This window comes from Patagioenas fasciata, chromosome 17 (genome assembly GCF_037038585.1).
Source record: "Patagioenas fasciata isolate bPatFas1 chromosome 17, bPatFas1.hap1, whole genome shotgun sequence".
NCBI classification, from domain to species: Eukaryota; Metazoa; Chordata; class Aves; order Columbiformes; family Columbidae; genus Patagioenas; species Patagioenas fasciata.
Genome location: NC_092536.1, coordinates 8,727,728 through 8,752,751, shown reverse-complemented (window position 1 = coordinate 8,752,751; position 25,024 = coordinate 8,727,728). Strand labels below are relative to the sequence as shown.

At 48.9% G+C, this 25,024-nt stretch overlaps 2 protein-coding genes across 5 annotated transcripts; one reads left to right on the top strand and one right to left on the bottom strand.

The window, feature by feature from the left end:
• The first annotated feature begins 7,772 nt into the window (after positions 1 to 7,772).
• Positions 7,773 to 11,411, top strand: DERL3 (derlin 3). Of its 4 annotated transcripts, none has more exons than XM_065851484.2 (7): positions 7,773 to 7,912; positions 8,058 to 8,120; positions 8,753 to 8,826; positions 9,330 to 9,423; positions 9,651 to 9,846; positions 10,295 to 10,385; positions 10,936 to 11,411. In XM_065851484.2, the coding sequence occupies exons 1-7, from the start codon at positions 7,820 to 7,822 to the stop codon at positions 11,018 to 11,020; spliced, it is 696 nt and encodes a 231-aa protein (XP_065707556.1). In that variant the 5' UTR covers positions 7,773 to 7,819; the 3' UTR covers positions 11,021 to 11,411. The 4 variants fall into 4 exon arrangements, with proteins under 4 accessions (XP_065707556.1, XP_065707557.1, XP_071671926.1 ...); XM_065851485.2 differs by having other exon boundaries at positions 8,055 to 8,120; positions 10,940 to 11,411; XM_065851483.2 differs by having other exon boundaries at positions 7,774 to 7,912; positions 8,055 to 8,120.
• Positions 11,412 to 13,897: 2,486 nt separating this feature from the next.
• On the bottom strand, positions 13,898 to 24,987 carry SMARCB1 (SWI/SNF related BAF chromatin remodeling complex subunit B1). The gene is made up of 10 exons (XM_065851769.1): positions 24,787 to 24,987; positions 23,161 to 23,272; positions 22,496 to 22,525; positions 21,095 to 21,224; positions 20,351 to 20,488; positions 19,729 to 19,856; positions 19,001 to 19,167; positions 18,372 to 18,562; positions 15,022 to 15,153; positions 13,898 to 14,265 (listed from the first exon to the last, which is right to left on the bottom strand). Exons 1-10 carry the CDS (start codon positions 24,877 to 24,879, stop codon positions 14,226 to 14,228), a joined length of 1,161 nt encoding a protein of 386 aa, XP_065707841.1. The 5' UTR covers positions 24,880 to 24,987; the 3' UTR covers positions 13,898 to 14,225.
• Positions 24,988 to 25,024: the final 37 nt, after the last annotated feature.

The following is a 25,024-nucleotide window of genomic DNA, read 5'->3' as shown; positions in this document are numbered from 1 at the left end:
GCCATGCTGTCTTGCTGTTTGTCTACAGCTTGCGGTATTCCTGGCCCTGTCTCTTTTCCCGATCACTACTATTCATATCTATATATAACACTATATTGTTGCTGCATTGCCAACAATAACAGCGAAGCTGCTGTGTCACAAAATGTCTGGCCTTTAAGATAGATCATGGTATTGTAACAACCTTTCGTCCTGCAGAGAGTGGTTTTTGAAGGGCCTGACAAATTTCAAAGTATTCAAATAAGTGAAACTTTTAAAAATGTCTCTTTGCCCCTACTCAGGTTTTACTACAACTGAATGGAAATATAAACCTGTTCTGCATCGCAGAAGGATTCTCTTACAAATGTTAGGTAGCGATGTGGTGCTACATCAGCTGCAGCCACTAAGTGGCAGGAGAAGTACGAAAGTTCCTGCGTGAGGCTCTGAATCCAAGGTGCCAGCAGTGTGCTGCCCGTGGCGTGTGGCAGGGCTCAGGGGACTGCTTCTGACAGCTTCCTGAAGAATAACTTGTTCACTGGGAAAACAGATGTAACTGTACATAACTGTATGAGTTATTATAACAGCCACTGATGGTTTAGGCAGCGTGTATCAAGAACAGTAGTACATTCAAAAAGGAAAGCTCTGGTTTATTCTTTCTGTCTACTCTGAATGAGACCAGGTTTGGGTAGATCTCTTCCAGGAATAAAAACTCGTATTCTGTATTAGATAAGAGCTTTCTCCTTTTTCCTCCCTTATCAGCAGGGACCACCTAGTGCAGGTCTGTGCCCCCTCAGGTGACAGTGTACAGAGTCCCAGCCTGCAGACAGCAGGTGGAGTGTCCCTGGGTGTTCCAGTCACTGAGATGTATCATGGGAGCCTCGGAGGTAGGTGGGGATTATCCCATTTCCAGCTCCTTAGACAGAGGCCAACGTGTCAAAGCATATCTCTAGCCGGATAATAGGCGAAGGAATGCAGGTCACCCAGGCAGTCTGGTCTCCATCCACTCCCTGGGCCTGAGCACCATGAATCTGATCAAACTGTCTCATTTCTGTTACAGTCAAACATAGAAATATCTCCTCCTGCAGTGACATGGTCAAGGACTGCCTGCTCAGACCACTGTATTGTCTTGTTTTTCCAAGGCAAATATGCGCACATTCTTCTGTTTTACAGAAGGTGAAGGCAGTATTCACCACAGGCCAAAGAAGATCCTAGAAGCATTGGGCACCAATGCACAAGGGCAGAATGAGAGAAACCTCATTTCTGGTGGTGGTTAAACCAGAGAGCTTGTGATCTGTGCAATGAAGTGAAGTAACTGCCTGTGGCAGCCGCTGGTCAGAGCAGGGAAACAGCAGGTGAGCGCATGGCAGCCCCAGGAGGTGGGTGAAGTCCTGCGAAACGCTGTGGACCGTGGCACGGGCTGTGCACATGCCTCTCTGTCCCAGAAGGGACATAAATCGGCTGTTGCTGTGAGCAGACCTGTGTGTGCAGCTGGCCAGTGGGAGTTCCTAGAGACATCCTCTGTCTTTTCTCATAACAGCCGCCTTGTTGAGTGGATGGATGGATTTTTTTGTCCTGTGTAGCATCTATACAACTTGTGTTTCGGTGCTGACAGGTGTTCACATTGGGTGTTGCTGACTGGCTTCCTGCCTCAACTTAAAAAAAACACAAGCGTTCCCAACGTTCAGTGCTTAGGATAGGTACTCTCAATTTCAGAGTCATGGTTGGTTTAGACAAGAAATGTCCAGTCTTGGGGTCTGTCACCAGGGTATAACCACCACACTGCAGCTATTCAGACTCCTGGCTTTGGGAGCCTGCACATAAACCCAGCAGGTTTCCAGCACCACCGTGGGGATCTACCGCCCTCTTCCCTCAAATACCTTTTCACTGAACTCAGACCTGCCATAATTAAGGTGAAATATGATGCCATGAACATGGGAGAGTAGTTATTTGGAGAATGTGATGGCAGTCTCTGCCTGTGATTATCTGACTGCAGGAATAAGTAGGAATCCTACCATTAGGAAACACCATCAACACGTGCTCTTTGATCTACCATGCACTGAGATGTTCCTGAACATTTTCACCCCAAAATTCTCTGGACCAACTGCAATTACACTGCAAGAGGAGACAAGGGGCCTGATTTCCATCTGTGAGGTTTGGATCTACAGGATGAATTCTGCCTACAAACTCTACACCGTAAATTGCAGGAGAGATTTGGAGTGGATCTCTGGCTGGTTGTTGGCTCCCTCCCAAGCTCTAGCCTGGCTATTTCTGTAGACCCATCTCTCCTTCCTGTAAGGACCATCACAGTGAAATAGGAAATAAATCTGTCTGCTTGTCCTGACTCTCGCAGGACTCGCTCAGAGTACAGAAGACAAGTAACATCATCTACAAACAAGCAGCTTTCTCAAGAAACAGCCAGCAGGTCTGCTGGTTTTATGGCGAAAGCAGTGTTTATGGAACTTAGCTGTTAAAATCGATTTTCTTTATACGAAATGAATGCCCTGCTGTGACACCATTATTCTGTTCACTAATGTTCCTTAGGAAAAACCCACAATTTATGTGAGTTCAAGACACTGTATAAGATCTTCAGGAAATGAGCTTCCTTGCCGAGATTTCTCAGGGCAGAGACCCAATGTTGACAAAGCTTCTGCCACCACAGAGTCACTGGGACACTTTCCAGACCAGCAGAGATACATGGAGCTGAGTCCTCTGAGGACACGAGGGCTGACACAGCCAAGGGATCTAGCTGCTTTTCCTTGCCAGCTGGGATTTTTGGATGTCAGGAGAATGGCTCTATGTTCTGTGAGCTGGATCAGCAGCCTGCATTTTCATCCTCCTGATAAGCAATAGAGCTTCTCTGGGAAAACTGAGAAAGCCCAAAATACTAAAAATAGTTGAAATACCCTGTTCTTAGCCCATTGTGAGCTGTAGGTCATGCTGTGGCTGAACTATTCCCTTTCCTTCCTCCTTTGTGCCAGACACTGATGCAGGCAGTTAGCTGAGAGTGACCTGAAGGCCAGAGAGAACAAACTGTTTGGCTGAACTAAATCTCTGTTCCTGTGTGCGAGAGAAGAGCATTTAGACTGCCAAATGCCAGCAAATGTCACTGAATGTTCCTGTCGAAGGAGAGGAAGATATGTGCAGCAATGTCGGAGCACCAGACTCATCCTGATTTCTTATTTAACACTCACTTCAGATAGAGCTTTTTTCTAGAACTGTCCCCTGGCTTATTGAGAGGCATCTGGACTACGACACATAGTCCTGCCTCTGGTGAAAACCAAAGTACAAATACCATTTCTGACTCCTTGTATGGGTCTTCAACAGCTGACAGCATGCTAAGCTGTATGTGCTGCTATGTGCAGCTGAACATAGACCTCTTTTTATAAGAAACAACATTGTTTTTCAGTTCTCTTGTTGATTTGGCCACAGTGCTTATGAAATGGAAGTTACAAAATAAAGGTCCTTGAAGGATATTCCCCACTGACAGCTGCAGGAGGTGACCTATGATGTAGAGGACAGATCACAAGGCAGAAGAATTTAACAAGAATTAAGCACTGGAAAAAATAACTGTGTAAAGAGACAGATGTTTTCTTGCTTGATGTCTTCGACTCATGATCAGAAGCTGTTTTGGAAGAGATGCTGTATTTGGATATGTGATCAGACTCTGATCAAGGAGATTTAGGTGAGATCTTTCTCATGATATGCCTGATGCTAAGCTATATATTTTGAATTAAAGCCCATAAGAAGTAAAAATAACATAAACTTTGATTTACAGCAAACCCTGTGCAAACCACATGTCCTTGGAGGGCTGAGCTCTACGTGCTATCTTTAGTTTCTTTCTAGCAAACAAACAAAAAACCCCATCCAATTATGTATGATTCACTTTCTTCTGACTTTAGCCATCACACTGTAGAGTTAGCTGATTTGGGACAGAAAATCCTTCAATGAAGGAGAAAGAATTTATATATGGTCATTAAACATGGAAAAGTAAACATCTCAAGTGCCCGGGGCAGTTATGATTACACAGCTTATCTGTGCACGGCGGGTTCCTGGAGCCCTGCTTGCAAAACTGGAGCAGAAACTCTTAGCGACTGCTCTGTGGTGGATCCGGAGCTCTTGGCACCTGCTGTTAATGGCACCGAGGGCTGAGTCTGGGAGCTGAAATAATCTCGCAGTGAGGCTCCCTGGCTGTGCTGGCTCATATGTGGGGGAGCTCAGTGCTGCTCTTCCCAAACCTGCTCCTACTGCCAATGCCATGCAGTGACCACATCCACACGGCGTTAATGGGCGTTTCAGACGTATCATGTCCTGGATGGGTGAGACCTTGTGCAGAACTTGCATGGTCTCATTCCCTGGTGAGGGAGTCTCTCAGAGTGGGCGGTGGGGGTTATCTTTCATTTTAAACGAAGAAAAGAACTGGGGCTCTGCTGCAGTGGGATGGAGCGTTGCTCCAGCCAAGGAACTTGGGTTTAGGTGGCCAGGAAATGAACTCTCCGTTGAGTGCCATGCAGCCCAGCTACGTGTCATCAAGCCAGGTATGACATGCCACAGTAGGACACATTACAAAAGCTCATCGGATGAATTTACAAACAAAATGCCAATGGTGTTAAATAGCAGAAGGCACGTGTCACCGTCTGGATGCTCCTCAAGTGCGTGGCGGGTGAGCAGCCCTGGCGAGGGCATCACTGCTCGTTAAGGCTGTGCTGACATGGCGCACAGCTCCTTTCATCCCGTGACCCCAGGGAGTGCTGTGCTGGGTAAACTGGGGGCTGCTGCCTTTAAACAAAGCGTCTGTTTATTCTTGAAACAATTAGCAAGGGCAGTTAGATCTTGAACTCGTTACTGAGCCCAAAACAATTACGATAAAAACAAGTTCCAGATGGGCTCAAAAGGAGTTGTTTTTGTCTTTACTAAATTAGAATGGATTCCATGTCTTCCAGTTCCTTTGGCATTTATGGACAGGAAACATGAATTACACATAATAATTTACTACAAACAAAAGAGATGAACACTGCAACAGCCCGTTTATCTTCACTCATGTGCCTTCTTGAGGTTTATGTGCTGTTTAACCCATGGGGAGAGCTAATAGCTTTTTTCTTTGTTTTCTAACTCTCTGCTATTTTGGTTTGCAGAAGCTGAGCCAGGAAGCTATTGAGTTTCTGTGGCAGGGTTAAACTTACCTGCAAGCCTAGGCAAATGCTTGCATATTCCTTAAAAAGACCCAGAAATGGGGAAAACAAAACCAGAGGTAACAGGAAGGTCCAGTAGTGGTCTGTCACTGTGTATGTGCAAAACAATTCCCTTTCGGGAAATACAAATATTTTAAAATAAAAGGCCAAATGAATCCACAGTGGTAAGTGTGCAACACATGCTAATTCTGCTTTTCCAGGAATATTTTCCTCTGAGTTGGTTTGTGGATTGTAAATGTTTACAGTACAAGTCACTGTCACTAAGCCTGCAGATGCAGAATGCGTGAACACTGTCTGGAAAAGAGAGTTGCCTCTGGTACCATCGTGTTTCAGCTCTTCTGGGAGTGACTTGAGCACAAGTTACAGATGGAAGTTCTTCCAACCAGTTCCACAGGCAGCTCCAAGAGCCCCCAGGCAGAGACCTTTTCCAAAGCCCATCCAAAATGGTCTGGAGTCTGGACATCAGACATATTTTTATGGAAACTCTGAGTTTCTGATGTCTCGTGTTTTGAAACCGATGTTGTGCATTGACTTGAATTCAGCTGCTTCCAAAAGGAAGGGGAACCTGGGGGATGGCAGGTGACAGTGGCACGTTACTGCTGCCTGGTCCTGGGAGGACAACAGGACAAGGCAGGAGGAAATCAGCAAAGAACCTCCTGAGCTGCATTTCTGTTCTGGCAGTGCCTCATATGTTCTAGCAGCTCAGAGTATGGATTTGCTTTTTTCGGGCTAGTTTAGGCTCCATGATTTGATAGAAGGTGGCATGCTGGCATCACTACAAAGGTGTATAATGTGAACTCAGCGATGTGGCTAGGCTGATGTGAATTTGTGGAAGGACGTAGCTCCCAAAACCCATAAAATGTGACAAGGATTGTAATGAAGACCAAAGCTGGCCCTGGGTGCACTGCAGTGCACAAAGTCAGCGTGGCTGAGCTCGGAAGGGACTCAGGTCATGGGCAGAAAGCAGCCTGGGAACTGGGGGTGTGCCTGGGATCTGTTTGGCCTCTTCCGCTGTGAGACGGTGAACTTCCCAGTGCCTTTCATCACTTTTTCCTCTCTCCCATGAAACTTAGAAAAGAAGGCCTTAAGCAGAAGCCTGGACAAGTAAAGTTTTCTAGTTGTGGCTGGCAAACAAGTGGAAATAAAAAAGAAAATTGAGAAATTGCTGACTGTTTTGCATTTCGTGCCATGTCTGATTTGCACACAGTCCTCCACAGATCCAGGTTCCCCCCTCGGTTCCGTTCCCAGGGTCCCTAATGCAGCTCTGACCCGCAGCAGCTTCTCCTTCCCCCCGAGGAGCTCAGGGGCAGCTCTCAGCGCCTCAGTGCCCGGTGCGCTTGGCAACCCACCCCCTGCTCCCCCAGTGCCCACCTGGCTCTTGTCTGCTCCCTTCTCTCCCCTATATGTTGCTTTAACCTCCCGTCCCCTCATCTTCCAGCTGGTTTTGTTCTTCATCAAAGGGCAGTCAGGATGTGGGTGGTGGAAAACACAGACTCCCTCTCGCCCCGCCAGTGATTTAATTTGCCATTAACTGTGGGTTTAAAGGGAAATCTCAGGGCTCATTAAGGCTCTGGTGACAGCTTAACCTCCTCCTGCAGAAACCCTACACCAGGCCCATTCCTCCGTCTGACACCGGAGTGGCTGTAACGTTAGACCTAGACTGACGTTAGACGACTCTGGGCAGCACTATCGGCAGAGAGCAGGGGATGTCAGGTTCATGTAGACCTGCATCAGATGGTCCTTGCAAAGCGTGTGTTATAATGTGCTTGGCACAGTTCTGCAGACAGCAGACACCCCGCTCTCCTCCGGCGCTGAATGCAAACGCTGCCACACTTCCCCAGGGCACCCCCGGCCGTGCCCGACCTGCTGTCCCTGCTGGGACCCGCCGGCTCCCGGCTCCCTCCTTCCAGCGACCAGCCCTGCCCGGTGCCGTCCGGCACAGCCCGGGGACGCACCTCGTTGCTGCAGCCGAGAGGAAGTCGAGATTTTAGTGTTAATTACAGAAACCCTTTGTGCACCAGCGAAGGCCAGGCCCTTCTGCCCGGTGCGGCACCCGGCACACCGGCTGAGGCCCACACGGGTGCCCCAGCTCCCCACCAAGCAACCGCGTGCTCCCCGATGGCACGAATGACCTGCCGACAGCCAGCCCTCTGCTCCCGCATGCCGAGGGGCCGGCCGCAGGGGACCGGGGCGGGGCGCTCCGCGGGCACAGGGCTGGCGCGGACACCGGGCACGGCACAGCCACGGGGGACTGGGCACTGCCCCACGTGCAGCGCGCGCATCCCAGCCACGCCCCCGAGGTCCTTCTCTCCTGCTGATTGGCCGTCTCCTGAGAGGTACGGGATCTGTTTTTTCCCTTCCCCGCCTCCCCTCAACCACCAACCCGCTGCCATTGGCTGCGTAGGCTGGCCCCGCCCCTAGTGGGCGGCACCCCGGAGTCTCTTTCCCTCCCAGCCCGTCACCTGCTGCAGCGGGTCCATTCTGGGTTGGCGGCGGGTGGAGGCGGGGGCATGAGGCGCAGTCCGATTGGCCAGCTCGGGCCGCCTGTCGCGTCGGGATTGGTCAAGCGTGGCCCGCGGGGGCGTGGCGGCGGCGGCGGCTTGTTGGGGGTGTTAAAGGGCCCGCAGCGCGGCTGGGTGCTGTCGCTGTGCGCAATGGCGTACCAGGGCTTCGCGCAGGAGTACCTGGGCATGCCGGCCGTGACGCGGGCCTACACCACCGCCTGCGTGCTCACCACCGCCGCCGTGGTGAGGGCCCCGCGGGTCCCTGTGGGGGGAGGTTGCAGGGGGGCTGGGGTCCCTGGGGGTGCTGTGGTGGGGGAGCCAGGGGGCTGGTTGGGGACAGCAGGTGCCCGGCAGTGGTGGCAGCTGCTCTGCCTGTCTCCCACAGCAGCTGGAGTTCATCACCCCCTTCCAGCTGTACTTCAACCCCGACCTCATCTTCAGGAAGTTCCAGGTGAGGCCTTGCCTGGGCTTCTGGGCTCCTCTTGGCCCTTCCTAGCAAGGGGTGGGTGTGACAGGCTGGGCCTTGGGTGTTCCACTCCATAGGGTGGTCAGGGAGAGCTGTAGGGTCCCAAGGGGCTTCCTTCCCACTATTCCAGCCTTCTCGGGTTGGCAGGAAACAGGTCACAAACATGGTGTCCTCTCATGTTACAGGTGCCTGCGTGGAGATAACTTCTTCCAGCCTTTCTCTGCCATATGCCATCTTGGCATGTCCTTTTTTCCTTTACTCAAAAGCCTTGTTGTCATTTACTGTGACACTGAGATGTGTGGCCAGCTGATGTCAGGCTGTGTGAGCAAGGCTTTATTGCAGTGAGGTCGTTAGGTTGAACAGTGATTTACTTTGCCTCTGGGTGCTGAGTCGTGGCTGTTCATCCCTGCCAGAAAAAGCAGGGAAATCTCCCCCTCACCTGGAAGGGCAAGATTCTCTGATGTGGGCAGTGGAGGGAGGTCCCGTGTGGAGGTGGTGCAGCTGTCTGGTGTCCTGGGTTGTTCTGAGAAGATGGGTACGTGACTGGGCATCCCCAGGGGACCTGTCTGTGGGGAGGGACCTGTCTGTCCACCTCCTCTCTCCTCTCTCTTTTTCAGATATGGAGGCTGATCACCAACTTCCTCTTTTTTGGGCCCCTGGGATTCAGTTTCTTTTTCAACATGATATTTCTGTATCCTTTGGTCTCAGTAAAGCGCTCTGCTCCCTTTTTGGCTTAGATGTGGTTTCGCTATCTATTTTCCTCTGCAAGCTGACTTGTTTTGGCAGCAGTCTAGGGCTGTGGATTCTTCCTTGGCTCTTTTGGTCTGAACTGAAGCCATTCCCTGGATAACTGTGGCCACTTCCTGCACCTCCATCTCTGCTTGCTGCAGGGCAGCTCCTGCCAAAAGGCTGAAGAAGCTGGCAGTGCTGCTGCTGCTCATGCTGGGGAGCAGTGCCCGTTCCTGGGGTGAGCTCTGGCTGGAGCACAGCAGATGCCTCTTTCTTTCCTGGGGTCAGTGGTACAAGGTGAAGTTTGCACTGTTCTGCTCTGGGGCTTGGACACCTGGCTGACAGCTTTCTGCAATGAAATAGCTTGAAGTGGGCTTATTCCCCATGAAGTCGTGCTGTGGGGACACAGGGTGGCCATCTGTTAATTTCCTATACTGCAACCCCTCCCTTCTCTCCCACTCTCAGGTACAGGTACTGCCGCATGCTAGAAGAAGGCTCCTTCCGTGGAAGGACGGCTGACTTTGTCTTCATGTTCCTCTTTGGAGGGTTTCTCATGACAGTATCCTTTTGGTGTTTGCTGAGATGCTGTGGGCAGCGTGGGCTTGTCTGCTGGCGCTCTGTATCCAGCTGTGTGCTGTGGTCTGCAGTGGGTACCTGCCTGCTGAGCAGGACAGCTGGCTTGGGAACCTCGTTGTAGTTCTGGGTTTCCTAGTCACAAGGCACCCTGTGCTGCCAGGAGCTGGTGCACAGGGTGGGTGTGTTTTTCCTTGACTCAGTAGTTTCTAGCTGTTTGGACTCTTTGCCAGCCTGTTTTTCCTGGGCCAGGCTTTTACCATCATGCTGGTGTACGTGTGGAGTCGCAGGAACCCTTACATCCGCATGAACTTCTTTGGGCTTCTTAACTTCCAGGCCCCGTTCTTGCCCTGGGTCCTGATGGGATTCTCTCTGCTCCTGGGCAACTCCATCATCATTGACTTACTGGGTGAGTCAAAGCTGCTGGGTGCTGAGAACAAGAGCACTTGGCAGCCACAGTGCCATCTCTGGGTTTCATCTTATTTAAGATGGTGGGTTTCCAAAAGTGAGCTGGCTGAGGTTGCTGGGTGACCAGCCTCCTGCCTGAGTTCTTGCTTGTGACCTGCGTTTTGCCGTGTCCTCCCCAGGGGCAGAAGTTGAGCATGCTGAGCTCTGTCTGGTCTCCCGGGTGCCTGGTGCTGTCTTCAGGCTGGTGGGCTCCTGCCTACTGCTGCGCCGATCCCAGCAAACAGCCTGGCCCTCCGGCACTGCAGCACTGGGGGCTCTGGCAGGAGCTGGGGCCTGGGTACACAGCTGAGGGATTCTTGGAGCTTCATCCTGCTGAAGCTCCCAGCAGCTCTGGCTCAGCTGGTGAAGTTGTCACAGCTGGGCCTGACCTTGGTGACATCTCTCCCCAGGGATTGCAGTGGGTCACATCTATTATTTCTTGGAAGATGTTTTCCCCAACCAGCCTGGAGGAAAGAAGTTGCTGTTAACTCCCAGCTTCCTGTAAGTAAAGCTGATTCTTTCTGGGCTTTACTGTGTTGTTTCCCAACCTGGGTCACTTTCACAGCAAACCGTGGTCTGTGACAGCATGGGGTGACTGTAGAATGCAATTGCACACTGATAGCACTGCAGCTCAACAGTTTATGCCTCTGCTGCAGAAGGCGCTGGCACTTCGCACGTTATCTACATATGTACACAGGGTCCATAAAGTGGTTGCTGGTACCTTAAGCTTTGCTACTTACACTGTCTTGTTCTTACTGCTTGTGGAAGTGCTAGATACAGGTAGAATTTTTTCTGATGTATTTGTGTAGTAGAAGAAAGCAGAATATGTTCTGTTTCATGCTGATGATCAAAGCTGACCTAGAGATCAAGGCAGTAGGTACTGTCCCTGTTCACACCGAGCTGGACAAACAGTGCTGGCGCAGTGTGCGGGTGGCTGTGGTGTCCACCTGAGCCCTGTGAAGGGCTGGACATTCCTAGGAGGTCGGGGGGTTTGTCCTCAGCTCACTTTCCTAACCTGCCTGCTTGGTGGGATGGGCATGTCCCTTGCCAGGAAAATGGTGTTTGACACACCTGAAGAGGATCCCAACTATAACCCTCTCCCTGAGGATCGTCCAGAACACCAACCCAGAGACTGAGACCAGAACCAGCAGCACCATCCACAGTAACTCAGAGACTTCTCCGTGTGGCCAGATCCCTCTCTTCCAGCTGGACTCACGCTGCAGCCCGGAGATCCTACTGGAATAACGCCAGCTGCCATTCCGATGTGTGATGTCTCACTGTTTGTATGGGTAACCCATCTTCCCCTTGTGCCAAGTGGTTCCACAGAGCTTTGCACGAACTGGTGAATGCTTACAGAGGTGTCCCAGGGACAGGGGCTGGATGTTGTGATGGCTGCTCTGTTACCTAGTGGGGAACAAATGGGGTGTGGAACCAGTTACTCCTTCTCTTGCTTCTTTCCCTGAAGTCCCCACTCCTTTTTTGGTGGTTGTTTCCAAAGACTCTTTACATTAAAGTCTTTATTTTTCAGTTGTGTGTCCATTCCTGCCAGGGGCAGAGACCGCAATTCACCACTACTCATCAGGGCTTTGCTCCAAACTGCCAGGCTGTTTGCTTGGGCTTTTCTTTTGTGGTGAGCAAAGCAGAGCTCAGGCTGTCTGGAAGTTTTCCTTCTCGTCTTCTGTCAGCAGGACTGGAGAACGTGAGAAGGGATGGGAGGGGTGTGTAGCTGGAGAAAGGAGTGCCTGGGAAAGGACAGGGACAGAGCCAGACACTTGATCCAGGCAGTGACTGGAAGTAGCACTTGACACTGGTAATAAAGGTTGTCTGCACATGTGGTGTAATTCCACTCATGTTTAATTTTTCAGTTCTGAAACTTAAACATCTGAATTTTATGGGAAAACTAAACAAACTAGTCCCTACCATGAACAGCTGTACTGAATGGATTTGTCCACTCTTGCTCATACAGTACACACCTGTGCTGGTACCAGCCCTCAAGGCCTTTGGAGTCAATCTGCAAACACTGTGCTTCAGGGCAGCTCATCTGGTGACATCGCTGTCTGCTCAGCTAGACAAGCTTGCAAACCACCCCGAAAACTATCAAGAGAAATGTGAGCAACGGACTGAACAGCCTCTGAATGACTGAACAACTACAGCCACACCTCTGTGGGCTTCCTGTGGAAACACCTTTTCTATGAGAAATCAGACTTCATTTGACTGAGCTATGTGGCTGCACTTATGTTTCCCGCTAGGACAGGGATGAAAGGCCTGCAGGTGCTAATCTTGTTCTAGAAGGCACAGCAGTACTGAGGGCTGAGCAGCCACAGGCTTCACAGGTACTTGGTGTGTGCTTTGTTCACGACTTAAGAATGCAGAGCTGGTGTTTCAGTCTCCGGAGTTTGTCTTTTTTGCAGATGTTCTGGTTTAAATGGCTTCTGAGATGGGACTTTGAAATGCGGAAGCTAGGCTACACTTTTAGCTGGGGCACTAGACTAATCTCAGGAGCTGTGATTATAGAGTAGGAAAGCTGCTCCCAGCTGTTGCCCAGTAGTCCCAACACATGGAGAAAGCTGGCTGAAGTCGTCATCCTTCTGGGACTTGGTCCCCTGGGCTGTCCTGCCTCACCCTTGCCTCCTTGGAGGGACAATTCCTGCAGCCTGAGAGGCAGAGGGAGGTCCTTGTAAACCCGCTACAGAAGCTGCAGTCCTCATGTACCTTGTTGTGAACTTTGGGTAACTACAAGTTTCACAGCAATTAAAAAATTGCCCCACAGATGCCAGTTTAAGGCTACAGCAGCTTCGTGCGTGTTTTGGTCAAATTCCATGACGTGGCTGCTTGCAGAAGTACCTGATCAGGACAAAGAGGCTGAAGTGCTCTCAGGAAGAGCTGGAGTTTTTATGTCCATGAAGCAAAATACATTGTGGGAGGCTAAGATGCAGCAGGAGTCTCAGGTCTTGTCTTACCCACTGAAATAACCTTTCAACCTCTCTAATAAGGAATAACTGATAGAGTACCACTCTGGCACAGGAGCCTAGGATAAGACTGCAATAATATTATTGCTAAATTGCAAGGTTTTGGTTTTCTGCAGACTAACATCTGGAAGAAGCTCCCTCCCACCCAGGAATCAGAACTGGCTCTGTTATTACTCAAGTCTAAACATGATAAATTAAGGCCGGAAAGTGGTTTTTGACTCTGCTAGCAGTGTGGGTGGATCAGCAAGGATTGTAAAGCCCGTTGGCTTTATTAGAAAGGCCTGAACATAACTGTTGGGCTGCCAGCAAAATCTGCCCTGCTTGCAACACTCGTCAGTTCTGGCAGTGAATGGTAGGAACTCTTATCAAAGAGCTGGTGTACCTCAACAGCACGGTACATTCTAATTAGTCTTTTAAGCAAGCTTGAATTTTTTTATCTCACTTTTGTGATTTTGTCTTTAAACTCTCCAGGGAAAGAGGTTGTTTCCAGGGTTGCAAAATCCTGTCACTGCGGCACTAAGGATGTTTAAGACACCTGCTTTGCTTTGGGTGCTGTGTAACTGGCAGCTACAATGACCCTAGCAAAGCCACCTGCTGAAGGGAAGCTGCAGTCTCGGTGATTTCAGGCTTCAACTTCTGCACCAGTTCAGAGGCTGTTGTTCTCCAGATGCAGTCTTCACAGAAAAAAGGGTTCAGCACACACCAGACTGACATCTGATAGAAATCAAAGTCTGTGACTTCAGTTAAACTGTTCTACTCTTGTCAAGTAAGCCAGCTGAACACCTCACTGTTCGTTACAGACTGCACTAAGTGTGGAGAGACCAGGCCTTTAGAGAGCTGTTTGCTTCTAGTCTTGTTCTCGCTTTCCCCTGCTGAAGTAAAGCACTCAGTTTCCACCATGCTTCAGGAAAAGTGAATGCATGTGAGTGTTCAGCATTATACCCCAAAGCATTAACATCAGGTGCCAGGACTGCTCAGCTACAGAATAGCACAAAAATGTGGTGAGATTCACTACTCATTCAAACTTACTGAACTCAACCTAAGTAGTATGCATTCCTTTTATTTAAAAAGTTGTCCTAATAGTGCATGTTGCACCTATACAAAAGAATCTTTACACTGTCCACACACAGGTACATAAGGGCTCCAACAGCTGCCACGGGTCTCAGCTACATCACACGCTAACCCAGTGTTCCTGGTACGTGGCATTTAGGTGGAGGGGATGGGGGCAGGAGTCAGCAGTACTGGGAACTCTTGGCAAGTGGAATGTGCGTCCCTCAGAGGGACAGAAAGACCCCTGCCAATCCTAGATCCATGTGGGGAGAGGAGTGGGGATAAAGTCTGTAGGAAGAGCACCAGTGTCACAACAGGAGGATTACCAGGCAGGAGCAGTATTGGCCAAACGTCTCATGCGCCTAGGAGAGAGAGAAAGAGATACAGTGAGTGCTGTAGTACAGCCACATGAAGTCTTAGTAAAACCAACACTTACAGGGGAGGCTGCCACAGCTTTTAGGGCACTTTTGCTCATTAACTTGGACTGAACTGATTGCTGCTGAAAACTGTTTGCCAGCCATAGCTGAGAAGCAAAAATAATTATAGAACTGTTAATCAGCAGTAAAAAAATCCTGGGAAAGAGCTGAGGCAGCGTATTTACTGCTCCAAAAGATACATTGTGGGAGACATTCTAGCAGTTCGTTTATATCTGCCAGGAGCAATTTCACCAAGTAGGAGCAACTGCTCTGGACCGCTCCCAGGAGGGTCAGCGTCAGTCAGGCTGGAGCTGGGAGCTTGCTCTCTCCTACATCAAACAGCACTTCACCATACATAAAAGGAAGCCTTGTGGCAGGATTCTAGGTAGCATGACAGTGCATGGAACTCCAATATTTTTGATGAATGCTTTCCTATAGAAACAAATCCCCCTGCACAAGCAGAGAGCCTGGAGAGGAAAAAAAAAAAAAGGAAACTTTGCTTCAAGCAGAGATTTAAATGTTTGTGGAGCAAGGTGATAACAGTTTAATATGCTGAAGTTAAAGGGATACAAGTTTCTGTTGTGGTGTGCAACTCTGAAATCCAGCCAATTGGTTCTCAGCGAAGAAAAACAAATATCAAAGCTTTTAACCTCTGGCTTAGAGACAGGCCAGAACGAGAACTGTCTGAACGAGCGGCAGCACCTTGTATTTCTGTCCTGGTCTCTGATCTTCTTCTCCATCTCGGCATCTGTGAGGGTTTCCAGAAGAGGGCACCACTGGTCAGCATCCCCTGTGTTGCGAATGGCAATTTCCACGGTGGGCAGAGGGTTCTCGCTGCAAGGTGGGCAGAAGGCAACAAAGCAACATTTATCAGCCGACCCAGAGCATCCTCTGGGCTACCAGTTCAGATGCAAGACACAAGGACAACAGAGCACCATTTACAACATTTCAGGCTTAAGTGTTCTTTCTCAGTCCCGCGTAGTACAGTCTGGTTCCCAGAAGCACACCAGGGGCTGACGGTGAGAGTCTTGTGGAGCCTCAAGTTTTTGGGAGCATCTACAAGCATCTCCGTTCACCACCGCAGAGACGTTTGCCAAAGCCCTGTGGCTGACGCGGTTCTCTCTCAAGTCACTGGCTGTCAGCGTTCAAACCCAGTAAACACCGGCAAAGTTCATAGCAGTTCATTAGTGCTGGGAGCACTTCTCCCAGAGCAGTGGCTGAGCAGGGATTGTTAACAGGGCTCCTTGTGCAGCCTTACCGTTCTGCAGCTCTGGCTCCTAGCTGTGGTTTCCCTAGCACACCTCTGACAGCTCTTCCCTGGCAAACAGCTTTCTGGGAGCCTGACAGTGGAACAAGTGTTGTTCTCCCCATTGCCATGGAAATATTAGTCTTTCAGAACCTGCTGTTGCAACCAGGGGCTGTGGCTACTCCCGGAACATGGGATGAAACACCAGGCTCTGTCCCAGATCACAAGATCTGCTCCTCAAGTGATCTCTCTGCCCTGACCAGCTGGATTATCACACGCACAAAAATATTTACTGCTTCACTAGCCACTTTTCAGTAAAAGTCAACAGGAACTGACCAGAAGTCGCTTCCCAAATATTGACAGTGGAGCCGGAAGCCCAACATAAATACAGAGGAGCCTCAGAATGTAAATGTTTGCTTTGAATTCCAGCAAGCGGCTCGGCCTGAGCTGCACCAGTGTCTCTGCGAGAGGAGCCCCGTGGCAGGTGTGCGCAGACGTCCGGCCCCCTCCCCAGGGACGTGCCTCCCTGCACAGCATTTCGGCGCTCGTGGGCAGCTCTCGTTCCCCAGGAAGGAACTCAAACACTAACTGCCATGGGAACAGACGTCTGCATCAAAGCTATTAATCTAGAATAACAAGTCTTCAAAGTAATGCTACAATGAAAAATTAATCCAGAGCCTTTGGTATCTGATCCTGGGAGGAAGCTTTAGTCAAATCTACTTCCAGTATTGCTGATGTCTGCTAAGCAACACTCAAAACCAGGACTTTCATCTTAGCCCCAAATTGCTACACATTCCAGACTAAATGTTAGATCTTAACTGGCTTTTTTGACTTGACAGCATGGTCTCTATCTTATTTTCCACAGTTAACACTGAGCACCCACTAGAATTCAACAGGGGCTGGAAAGCAAGCCTCGTGTGCATAACTGAATTGCGAGCCAACTCAAGACACCACACTTTTGTACTGTAAAATCAGAGATAACTGGAAAAATCCTCTCTTATCTCCCAACTGGGATGTGGGTTTGGGGTGTGAAGGAACCCATGCCATCGTTCAGGTCAGAAGGCAGAACTCTGGCTATGAAGTGCTGTGTGCCGCCACTAGGAACACTCGGTACCAAGGGGCGAAACGTCATAGCGCACCATCCCCCTGCAATCCCATAAGCATCAGTTACCTGTCTGCTTCCAGTCCTGCCCCTTCCACTGGGCTTTCAGGCTCTCCTTGTTTTGCACAGAGCAGGCCAGCTGAAAGAACTGCCCTGCTTTTCATCAGCTAAAACACAGTTTTACCTCTCCCTCAGATGATTAAGAGGCACATGACTTCTCAAAGCCCCAGTCCCTGGAGATATTAAAGTTCTTTTGATACATCTAAAGCAGACCCCTTCCTTACATCAGTGGAATGACTTCCGAGCAACCACTACTCCTGTGGTTTGGGAATTCAGGAACTAACCAACCACAGAACCCAAATACCATTTATCACTGCAAGGTTTCAAAAGTACTCCTTTGCTGGGAGATAAAAAGGAAGAGGTGGACATGTTTGTACTATGACACAAAACAAGGTTTAAATTAGATGCTGCTTCCTCCCAGAACAGCTCGTGTCTACATACTTTGTTACACTGGGGTTCCTTTCCTAGGTTTTGATTCTCCCACCTGCAATATTGCCACGGTCTAACGAAGACCTGAAATCTACCTGTTTAAACTACCCCTAAAAGGACACGCTCTTTAGTAACCACAGCCAGATCTATGTTTTCAGAGAGAATGTGTGAAGTTGGCATTAATATGAGAGCCTGGGCAGCACCGACTAACAGTTTACTTGCTGCAAGATCTTCCGGATAAATATAACCTCCAGAGGAAGCGGAGTGAGACTAGTGGAAGAGCAGCTGTTCAGTGACAGAAGGGTGACCAGACAGGAGAATTTCAGACGGAGGAGGAGGAAGGAACAAGGCTCTTGGCAGCAGCCAGCAGCTCCACAGCCTGCAGCTCCACCTTGCTCACCCCACACCAGCGACTCGGTGCCCTCTCCCCAAGGCAGGACAGGGCTGCATGTTTCCCTCTGCTGCCCAGACAGGTCGTCCCGCTTCCTTGAACTGACCTCTGCAAAACTGCTGTCAACATCACCATTCCCTCACCTCTGCAAATACTCTCAAACTTCCCTGACTGTTACCATGACCCGAGGTCACAAAAACCTTGCAGCGCACATGACGGGATACTCGCAGCCTGCAGAGTCAGCAAGATGCTGAGGATAACATCAGTACAGCAGCTCACCACAGAACAGCACACAGCACAACTGGAAACCATTATCATTAGGAGACAAGTTACAAAGCTGACTAATCAAATCAAACCTGAGACTGCTGCGTTCCAGCTGTGAGAAGGGCCTCCTATGATCAAGCGAACTTTGACTTCAGCCAGGGTAGAGAGCTACAGTTTCAATCAGTCTTGGTTCAAAACACCAAAGCTTGAGACAGCTATGGCCCAAGTCAGGCAGAGACAATGAAACAAAAATGGATCCAGGGCTCACCGTTAGCATACATTAAAAGAGGGAGACACAAGGCTTTCAGTCACTGTTAATTACATTCTTTCCTTCTGCAGCAAAACGTGACATTTCATCAATATTTGGCCCTATTACACCCAAAAGGAAAAAATATGGGAGCACAAGCAATCATAAAGAGCACAGAATGGGCGCAGGTTGTAAGGACCAATTTCAAATTAAACTTTCTGCATTGGATCAGCCGGCTGTTCTAAGATTCACTGACACCAACACCCATGAAGTACAAACACACACCCATACCAGGAAGGTGACAGTCCCTTACCTGAAGGCGTACGTCTTCTGATGCCAGCTCAGCTGTCCCCGGATGCTGTAGGCGATAGTAGTGACAAACTCCCCACCCAGGCCAAGCTCTGAGCACAGCTTCAAGGCAAACTTCTCTGGTGAATTCTCCTTCTCTGACATGTCCCATTCAAACTGGTCTACAAGGGAGATGTTCCCTACGTGGATGTTTAGCTGGAGACAAGGGAAGAAACAGGTCATTTGTTTCCATTCTCGCAACAGTCTGTCAAAGGTCATTTAACTGAGAGGCTGGAGAAGAGAAGCGGAGAGGTAACTCCTAGTTCATTGCATCTGCAGAGCTCCTTAACTCAATATTTAATTCCTGTAGCATGAAGACAACTCAGCTTTGTTTACCAAGGTTCAGTTCTTCCAAAAGAACATGACAGTGGTTTCACTGAACTATTTCATTATCTCAGGGGCTGGCACACGAATGTTTAGTAATCTACCACCTTGGTTCTGTTCTCAATACAAAGGACAAAATGCAATCTGGACACAGGACTGGAATTAAGAACTCCTTCACTTTGAGGGAAGCCTTTGTACTGTTCCTCCCCCATAACATAACCAGAGAAACCCAAATGGTTCATTTCTCATTCTACTGCCTTCCTGTTTTACCTTAATAATAACTCGTTGGTCTGACTGATCTTCTAGGATACTGTCAGTTGGGTAGGACTCGATCTGTTGTCGGATGGCAGAGGCAATAGCAGGGACAAAGGTCAGAGGATTCAAATCCAGGTCATCGCAAAGAATCTCAGAGAACATTTCTGGGGTCATTAGCTTTTCTGGGACAGAACAAGCATGAAGAGACACTGTTAACTTTCCTAGAAACTGATGTCTGCCACACACACAAAATTAATCCCACAGTGTGTCAAAGGGAATCCCCAATGCATCACCTTTTGCTTTTAAAAGGGTGTTTTGTATCAGGTTTGTAAGGATGCACACACTGACACAGGGACTTACAGCCTTCCCTGCTGGCTCCACAGAGACAACATAGTTTGGTCTAACAGACCCATAGTTGTGGGTCTAATAACCCACATACATAAAGAAGCCAACTGTTTTGTGTTTAATGTACCTCAGCTAACAGAATAATCTCAGACCACTGAACTGAAGAACTGGGTCAGAACAGGCCAGTTAAACTTTTCAGATTACACGTGTCCAGGAATGACTGCAACCCATGGAAGTGGCAGAGCATTCCCTAAGAGACATGAGGGCTGAATACAGCCCAAAGTTTGAAGTTTTGTGTACAGGGAACAAGGACATCCACACCCGTTGTTCTCTCTTCATACGCAGTGAAGGACCCAACTCTCTCTCTCCAGCCTCAGGAAAATCTCTTTCCTACGTACCATTCATGTTCCACGTAAACGCGTCTCTGAGTTTCTGCCCATCAATTTCCATATCAAGCCTGATTGGAACAAGAACCTCCGGCTGGGATGCGTTCTCATGGATCACTGCTGGGTCATGGTCATCAAAGCTAACAGAGAGCAACAACGCAGTAAATGCAACTAGCACATGACACCTGGCACCCACAGAGGGAAGGCAACGTTTGTTGGAAGCAATCCCCAAACTCCAACTCCCCCCTCAGTCTTTAGACTCCTGAATACAGGTTTACAGGGCTATGGCAACCAACACCATTTAATGAGAGGCAGCCTGTCCTTCACGGACAGGGGTTGCAGGCTCCTGAAATTAAAACTGTTCAGCAAATCAACAGAAATCAGAAGGAACTCATCAGGAAAAGAACAAACCATTTTCCTGACAAAAGGAAAGCCTCTGCTCTGAGCCATGACTGGCTGCCGTAAAGAAGAGCTTCAAGACACACAGTTAACTAAGAACATCCAAATTAGCAACCTGTTGGTCTTTTGTCAATTTGTGATGAATCACAACATTATAATAACACATCGGCACTACCCTGGCAGCGTGTCACATTGGTAACCATTTCCACTTTTTGGAAGCAGGAAGGTGTCTTACCACAGAGGGAACGTCCTCTTCTTATCCCTGCCCATGCGGTTTCTGTTGATCGTTGTTGAGCACGGCACAGCATCCAGGTGATGAGAGCTGTTGGGCAGGGTCGGCACCCACTGGTTGTTCCTTTTCGCCTTCTGCTCTCTGAAGAAGAACACCACATTAAACTGCAGACCCTGAGCACCACCACTGCTGCTTAAGGAATGGTGTAATTCTAAACTTTTAAGTCCTATTAAATAAGATCCTGCTGTTTTATTCTGGAACCCTCAGCAATATTGTTCCACTGAGAACTCATGTTCCACACCAGCCTCTGGGAAGCCTGTTCTCCGGCTCACAATTATTCATCAGATATGAATCCAGGTGCACCATTATAAATACGAGGTTCATATTAACATTTGGATTTTGTCTATACTTTACAGAAGGGCTGCTGAGAAATATGAGGTCTCCAGAAGACAGTACGTGCAGGGAGTGTGTTCTGCAACACATCTGTTACAGCTGGAATGCAATAATTGCAAAAAGAGCTGTATCATCAAACACTTATGTTTCTCTTCCTGTTGTATGTGGGCAGTAAGCAAATCCACACGCTCTGGAGATCTTCATTTGCCCAACACTGTGAACAACTGTCAGCACAGACTGGCAAGCCCCCCCTGCACAATGGCCTGGGTTTGTGCAGTTTCTCGCTCTTCCTGTCCAAGCTGGCATCTCCCAAGCAGTCCCGTTCTGACCCTGGTCCTCACCCATGCTGGTTACCTGAGGTAGGTGGGAGGTTCTGTGCTGATGGACACGGCCTTATACTTCTCATCGTTCCCATCCAAGATCTCTTCCACTTCAGAGGCCTTTAGCAGCGTCACGCTAGTGGCTAATGTCGTATAGCCATGATCTAGTACCGGGAAAGATGCCAATAATTAACGCAGACGAGTACTACAGAGCAATGTAGCATTAACAGGCTGCAGAGTGAAAAGCCCTCCCTGACGCTGCAGGAGGGACTGAAATAGGTCACCCAGTGGTATGAGCATCTGCCCCAAAAGTCCTTTGGGCTACATTTGTCTTCTCATAAACATTTTATTCTCAAGAAAGGTTTTGACACAGTGTTTTGTACACATGGGATCAATGGAGATGACAAAACTTTCCACTGCCATTTCTGAGTTGCCAGGAGCCTCTACACTCCCTCACACCTCAGAACGCTCAGCTACTGGGATAGATTACTTGCACAGGAGGGACCAGAAGCCCAGCTGCAGTACCCGGCACTAAAGAAACAGCAGGAAAAACGTGACTTTCCTGGGAGCAGGGTGGAATGTCTCAGTTAATACACAGCAATCCCCACCACAAAGCCTAGAGAAGAAATACAATTCAAAAGACAAAAGCAGTATGACACCTTGGAGTGGCTGCATAGTGATAGAGGCAAGATTTGCAAGAGGCATCGATATCTCTTTACCTTGTATAGCTACACTGTTCATACTCTATTAAAAATATCTTTCAATTGGACTAAGAGGCAAGACACAGGGAGGGTAGAATTACATGAGCTTTCCTCAGGTAATACTATGGGATGAACCTCCTTCTTCCAGGGTGCAACATACTAATAGAATCTGGTCATTTCTGTTATGAAATTTACTTAAGATGGAAAGGAACACTACAAAAACAAAACTTCAGGGGAAAAAAAAAGTCCTTAAATCCTCATAATTATTAGATAAACTTTAATGTGTTTTTACTTAAGGAGAGGAAGAGAAAAACAATTCTTTCCTTTACAATCACACAGTTTAGCTCTGCACACCTACATCTGTCAAAAATGATGTAAAATCCCACCCTTCTGGGAGGAAAAGCCCAGAAAACAATAAATCCTCAGTGGACTGAAAGGTTGGAAATAGAGACGCAATGATCAACAGAAAATCTGATAAGACTTGGGAAAGGGGGAGAAACTTCAGGACAGCTCTTGTTCAATTACAGAGCCCATCTGTAATTGAGAGTTTGAGAGTCCCACTAAGGTTCTGAGAAAGACGAGTTCAGCACGTGATCCGGAGCACAATTAGGGCGACCACAGGGAGAGATCAGAGGAAGAGGATTAGACGTTAATATATATTGTAATAGCACGAAAGGTCACAGTGGAGATTCTTTGTCTAGCACAGCTAAGAATAACACACAGATAAGACTTACATCTTCTGGGACTGTGAGACCGCTGATTTTCTGTTAAAAGAAAAAAATAAAGCAACAGGTCAGCAGGATACTTGGAGGAAGGAGACATAAGTCCAGAAGGAACTATTTATTTTTATTATGCTTTAGTCTAAAGAGCGTACAAGTCACATTGCTATGGAATTTAACTGCCTGGTTTTAGTGTCCCACCAAAAATAATACTGAGGCAGTCACATCAGTAGCAACGCATCACAACACATTTTCGGGGGCACATTCTGTCCCTGCAAGAAGCAAAGCTTAAAGATGCACATTTTCAGTGGGGCATCCTTGCTACATTCCCATCCATTTGACAAAAGAGAACAAACACCCCTTTGTCCATAAGTCTCTTCTGGAATATGGCATTGATTCCAAGATGTGGCTTTTGCTTTCCCATAAACGCAGCCAACCCCAGGAAAGCCACAATGGATGTTTCAATTTTAGAACATTTTTGATCAGTGGATGTTTGCTGCCGAGCTGAACCAGGAGCTACCAGTGCCACCACTGCGAAGTGCTCTGTCACTGGGACAATCTGAAATTATTTGCACAGCCCTGAAGGTGAACAAGCTTCTGAATCGTCAGAGACTGTTTTTCCAAGGCAAAAATTCAGATTTCAGATAAACATTACTGGGAATGTTTACTGATCTTCTCACCATGTGAAGAGGCCACTATCTTCTTCCTTTCTTCCACTGTGGCTAGTCGCCTCCAGAGCGAGGGGTACCTCTTGTACAAGGAACCCCGAAACATGCGCAAGTAGTTGCCCACCTACAAGAAGAAAAGTGGAGATGTGGCCTGGTGTAACAGTATGTCCTGGTATTACATTTAAGAGATTTTAGCAGGGACCTCCTAAGGGGATGCTTTTGTTTGTTTTTCATGGTAAACTACACTAGGCTTGGCATCATATAGCGCTGCAAATTTTCCAGCAATACAGAGAACAAAATTTTTATCAGCACTTATTTCAGTAGTCCAATAAGAAAAAACTCCCATCCATTGACAATAATCCATTTAATAGGTAAAAACTCCATTCATAACCTTTCTTTACATCAATTTCTGTTTCAATGCACAATGCTCAGCAGGAATTAAATCAAAACAGCTACCCAGCTCCCTCACAGTTATTTTTACTTTGAACCTCTGTGCCATCTAGACATTGCTCAAATACAGCAAACGTCCAGAGACTTGTATTTCGTTTTACATCCTTTGAACATGTAAAATGGGGCCGGTGCCAATAATCCTCTTTCAAATTTACTTACCATCTGTAAAGCAGTTCTGTTCTTCCTGGCACAAGCTCCTCACCTGTGCTGAAGGCTACAGCAGGACTTGCGGAACAGCAGAATTATTTCTAGACTCCAAAATCAATTTTTTAGGCTGGTAGTACTCTGGCAGACCGCCACACAATAAGGTTTTTATTCTTTGTTTGAAAAGGCTAATTTTGATCTTAACAGCTATTTTTGAGTAATTTTCAATCACACCTGTTGCTTTACCGTGCCCATCAACAGACAGAAGTTAATGGTAGATAAAAAAAGGCAATCCCTTTTCACCTTCCACAGGTCTGGTATGGCAATCCCACAAATGAGCTGACTGCAGCTACAGTTCTTTCAAACTTCATATTTCACACAAGAGGGCAAGGGGCCTTTAGTCCCTGTGCAACCTACACAGCTGGCGATGTCACTTCTCCAATATTTCCTTTTTCGCACCAAGGACAGGGGTTAAAATATTTTTTCCTGTTTCCAGCCGTGATCATTTCCCCGGTGCTGAAGCACCGACGTTTCTTGCTTCACTAAGATTTATTTTCAGGGAGCAGAACAGCTTCAGCACGAGATGCGGGGTCAGCACAGACCCGGGGCTGCTCAAACGCTGCACAAGGCTGAGCTGCCTGACTTCGGTGTTGTCACTGAGCACAAAGACCTACGCGTGGGTTTAGCTACCTCGGGCTGTGTGAAATCGTCCATAATTCCGCACAAGTGGGCTACACAAAATTCACCAGTGGGAGCAGGGCCTCCAATGGGCACCCCGGGCTGCGACCAGTGAGGATCCGCGCTCCACATCCACCCCGTACCAGTGCGTGACCCCAAGGGCCGTCCTGACCGGGAGCGCCGGTCCCGGTGCGGCCCCGGGCACAGCCCCCGGGCACAGCACGGCCCCACACCCGGGGAAGCGGGGACCCGCCGGGGCTGCACGGCCGCTGCTCCCCCAGGCTCCCCATAGCCCCCTCCCGGCCCTGATCCCGTTCCCGATCCCGGCCCCGGTTCCCGCCCAGGCCGCTGTGCGCGGGGCCGCACCTCGGAGCCGATCATGTAGAACTCGCCGTCCTCCTCCAGCTGGAACTTCACGGGCTTCTGCCCGAAGGTCTTGCTCAGCGCCATCATCATCATCGTGCCGGCGAGAGCGCCCGGCGGCCTCGGGGCGGAACCGGCGGCGACGGCAGCGGCAACGGCCGGCGCAGCGGCCTACTCCAGCACGGCTCTGCGCCTGCGCGCCCCGCCCACCCCGGCCCGCGCAGGAGGACGGCCGCGAGGG

Coding starts and splice junctions, on each gene's coding strand:
- DERL3 (XM_065851485.2), top strand. CDS start 7,820: ATGGCGTACCAGGGCTTCGCGCAGGAGTACCTGGGCATGCCGGCCGTG. Junction 9,424..9,650: donor TTGGAGGGTTTCTCATGACA/GTATCCTTTTGG, acceptor AGTAGTTTCTAG/CTGTTTGGACTCTTTGCCAG. Junction 9,847..10,294: donor CATCATCATTGACTTACTGG/GTGAGTCAAAGC, acceptor ATCTCTCCCCAG/GGATTGCAGTGGGTCACATC.
- SMARCB1 (XM_065851769.1), bottom strand. CDS start 24,879: ATGATGATGATGGCGCTGAGCAAGACCTTCGGGCAGAAGCCCGTGAAG. Junction 19,857..20,350: donor AAGAGGACGTTCCCTCTGTG/GTAAGACACCTT, acceptor GCTCTCTGTTAG/CTTTGATGACCATGACCCAG. Junction 14,266..15,021: donor GACCAGGACAGAAATACAAG/GTGCTGCCGCTC, acceptor TCTCTCTCCTAG/GCGCATGAGACGTTTGGCCA.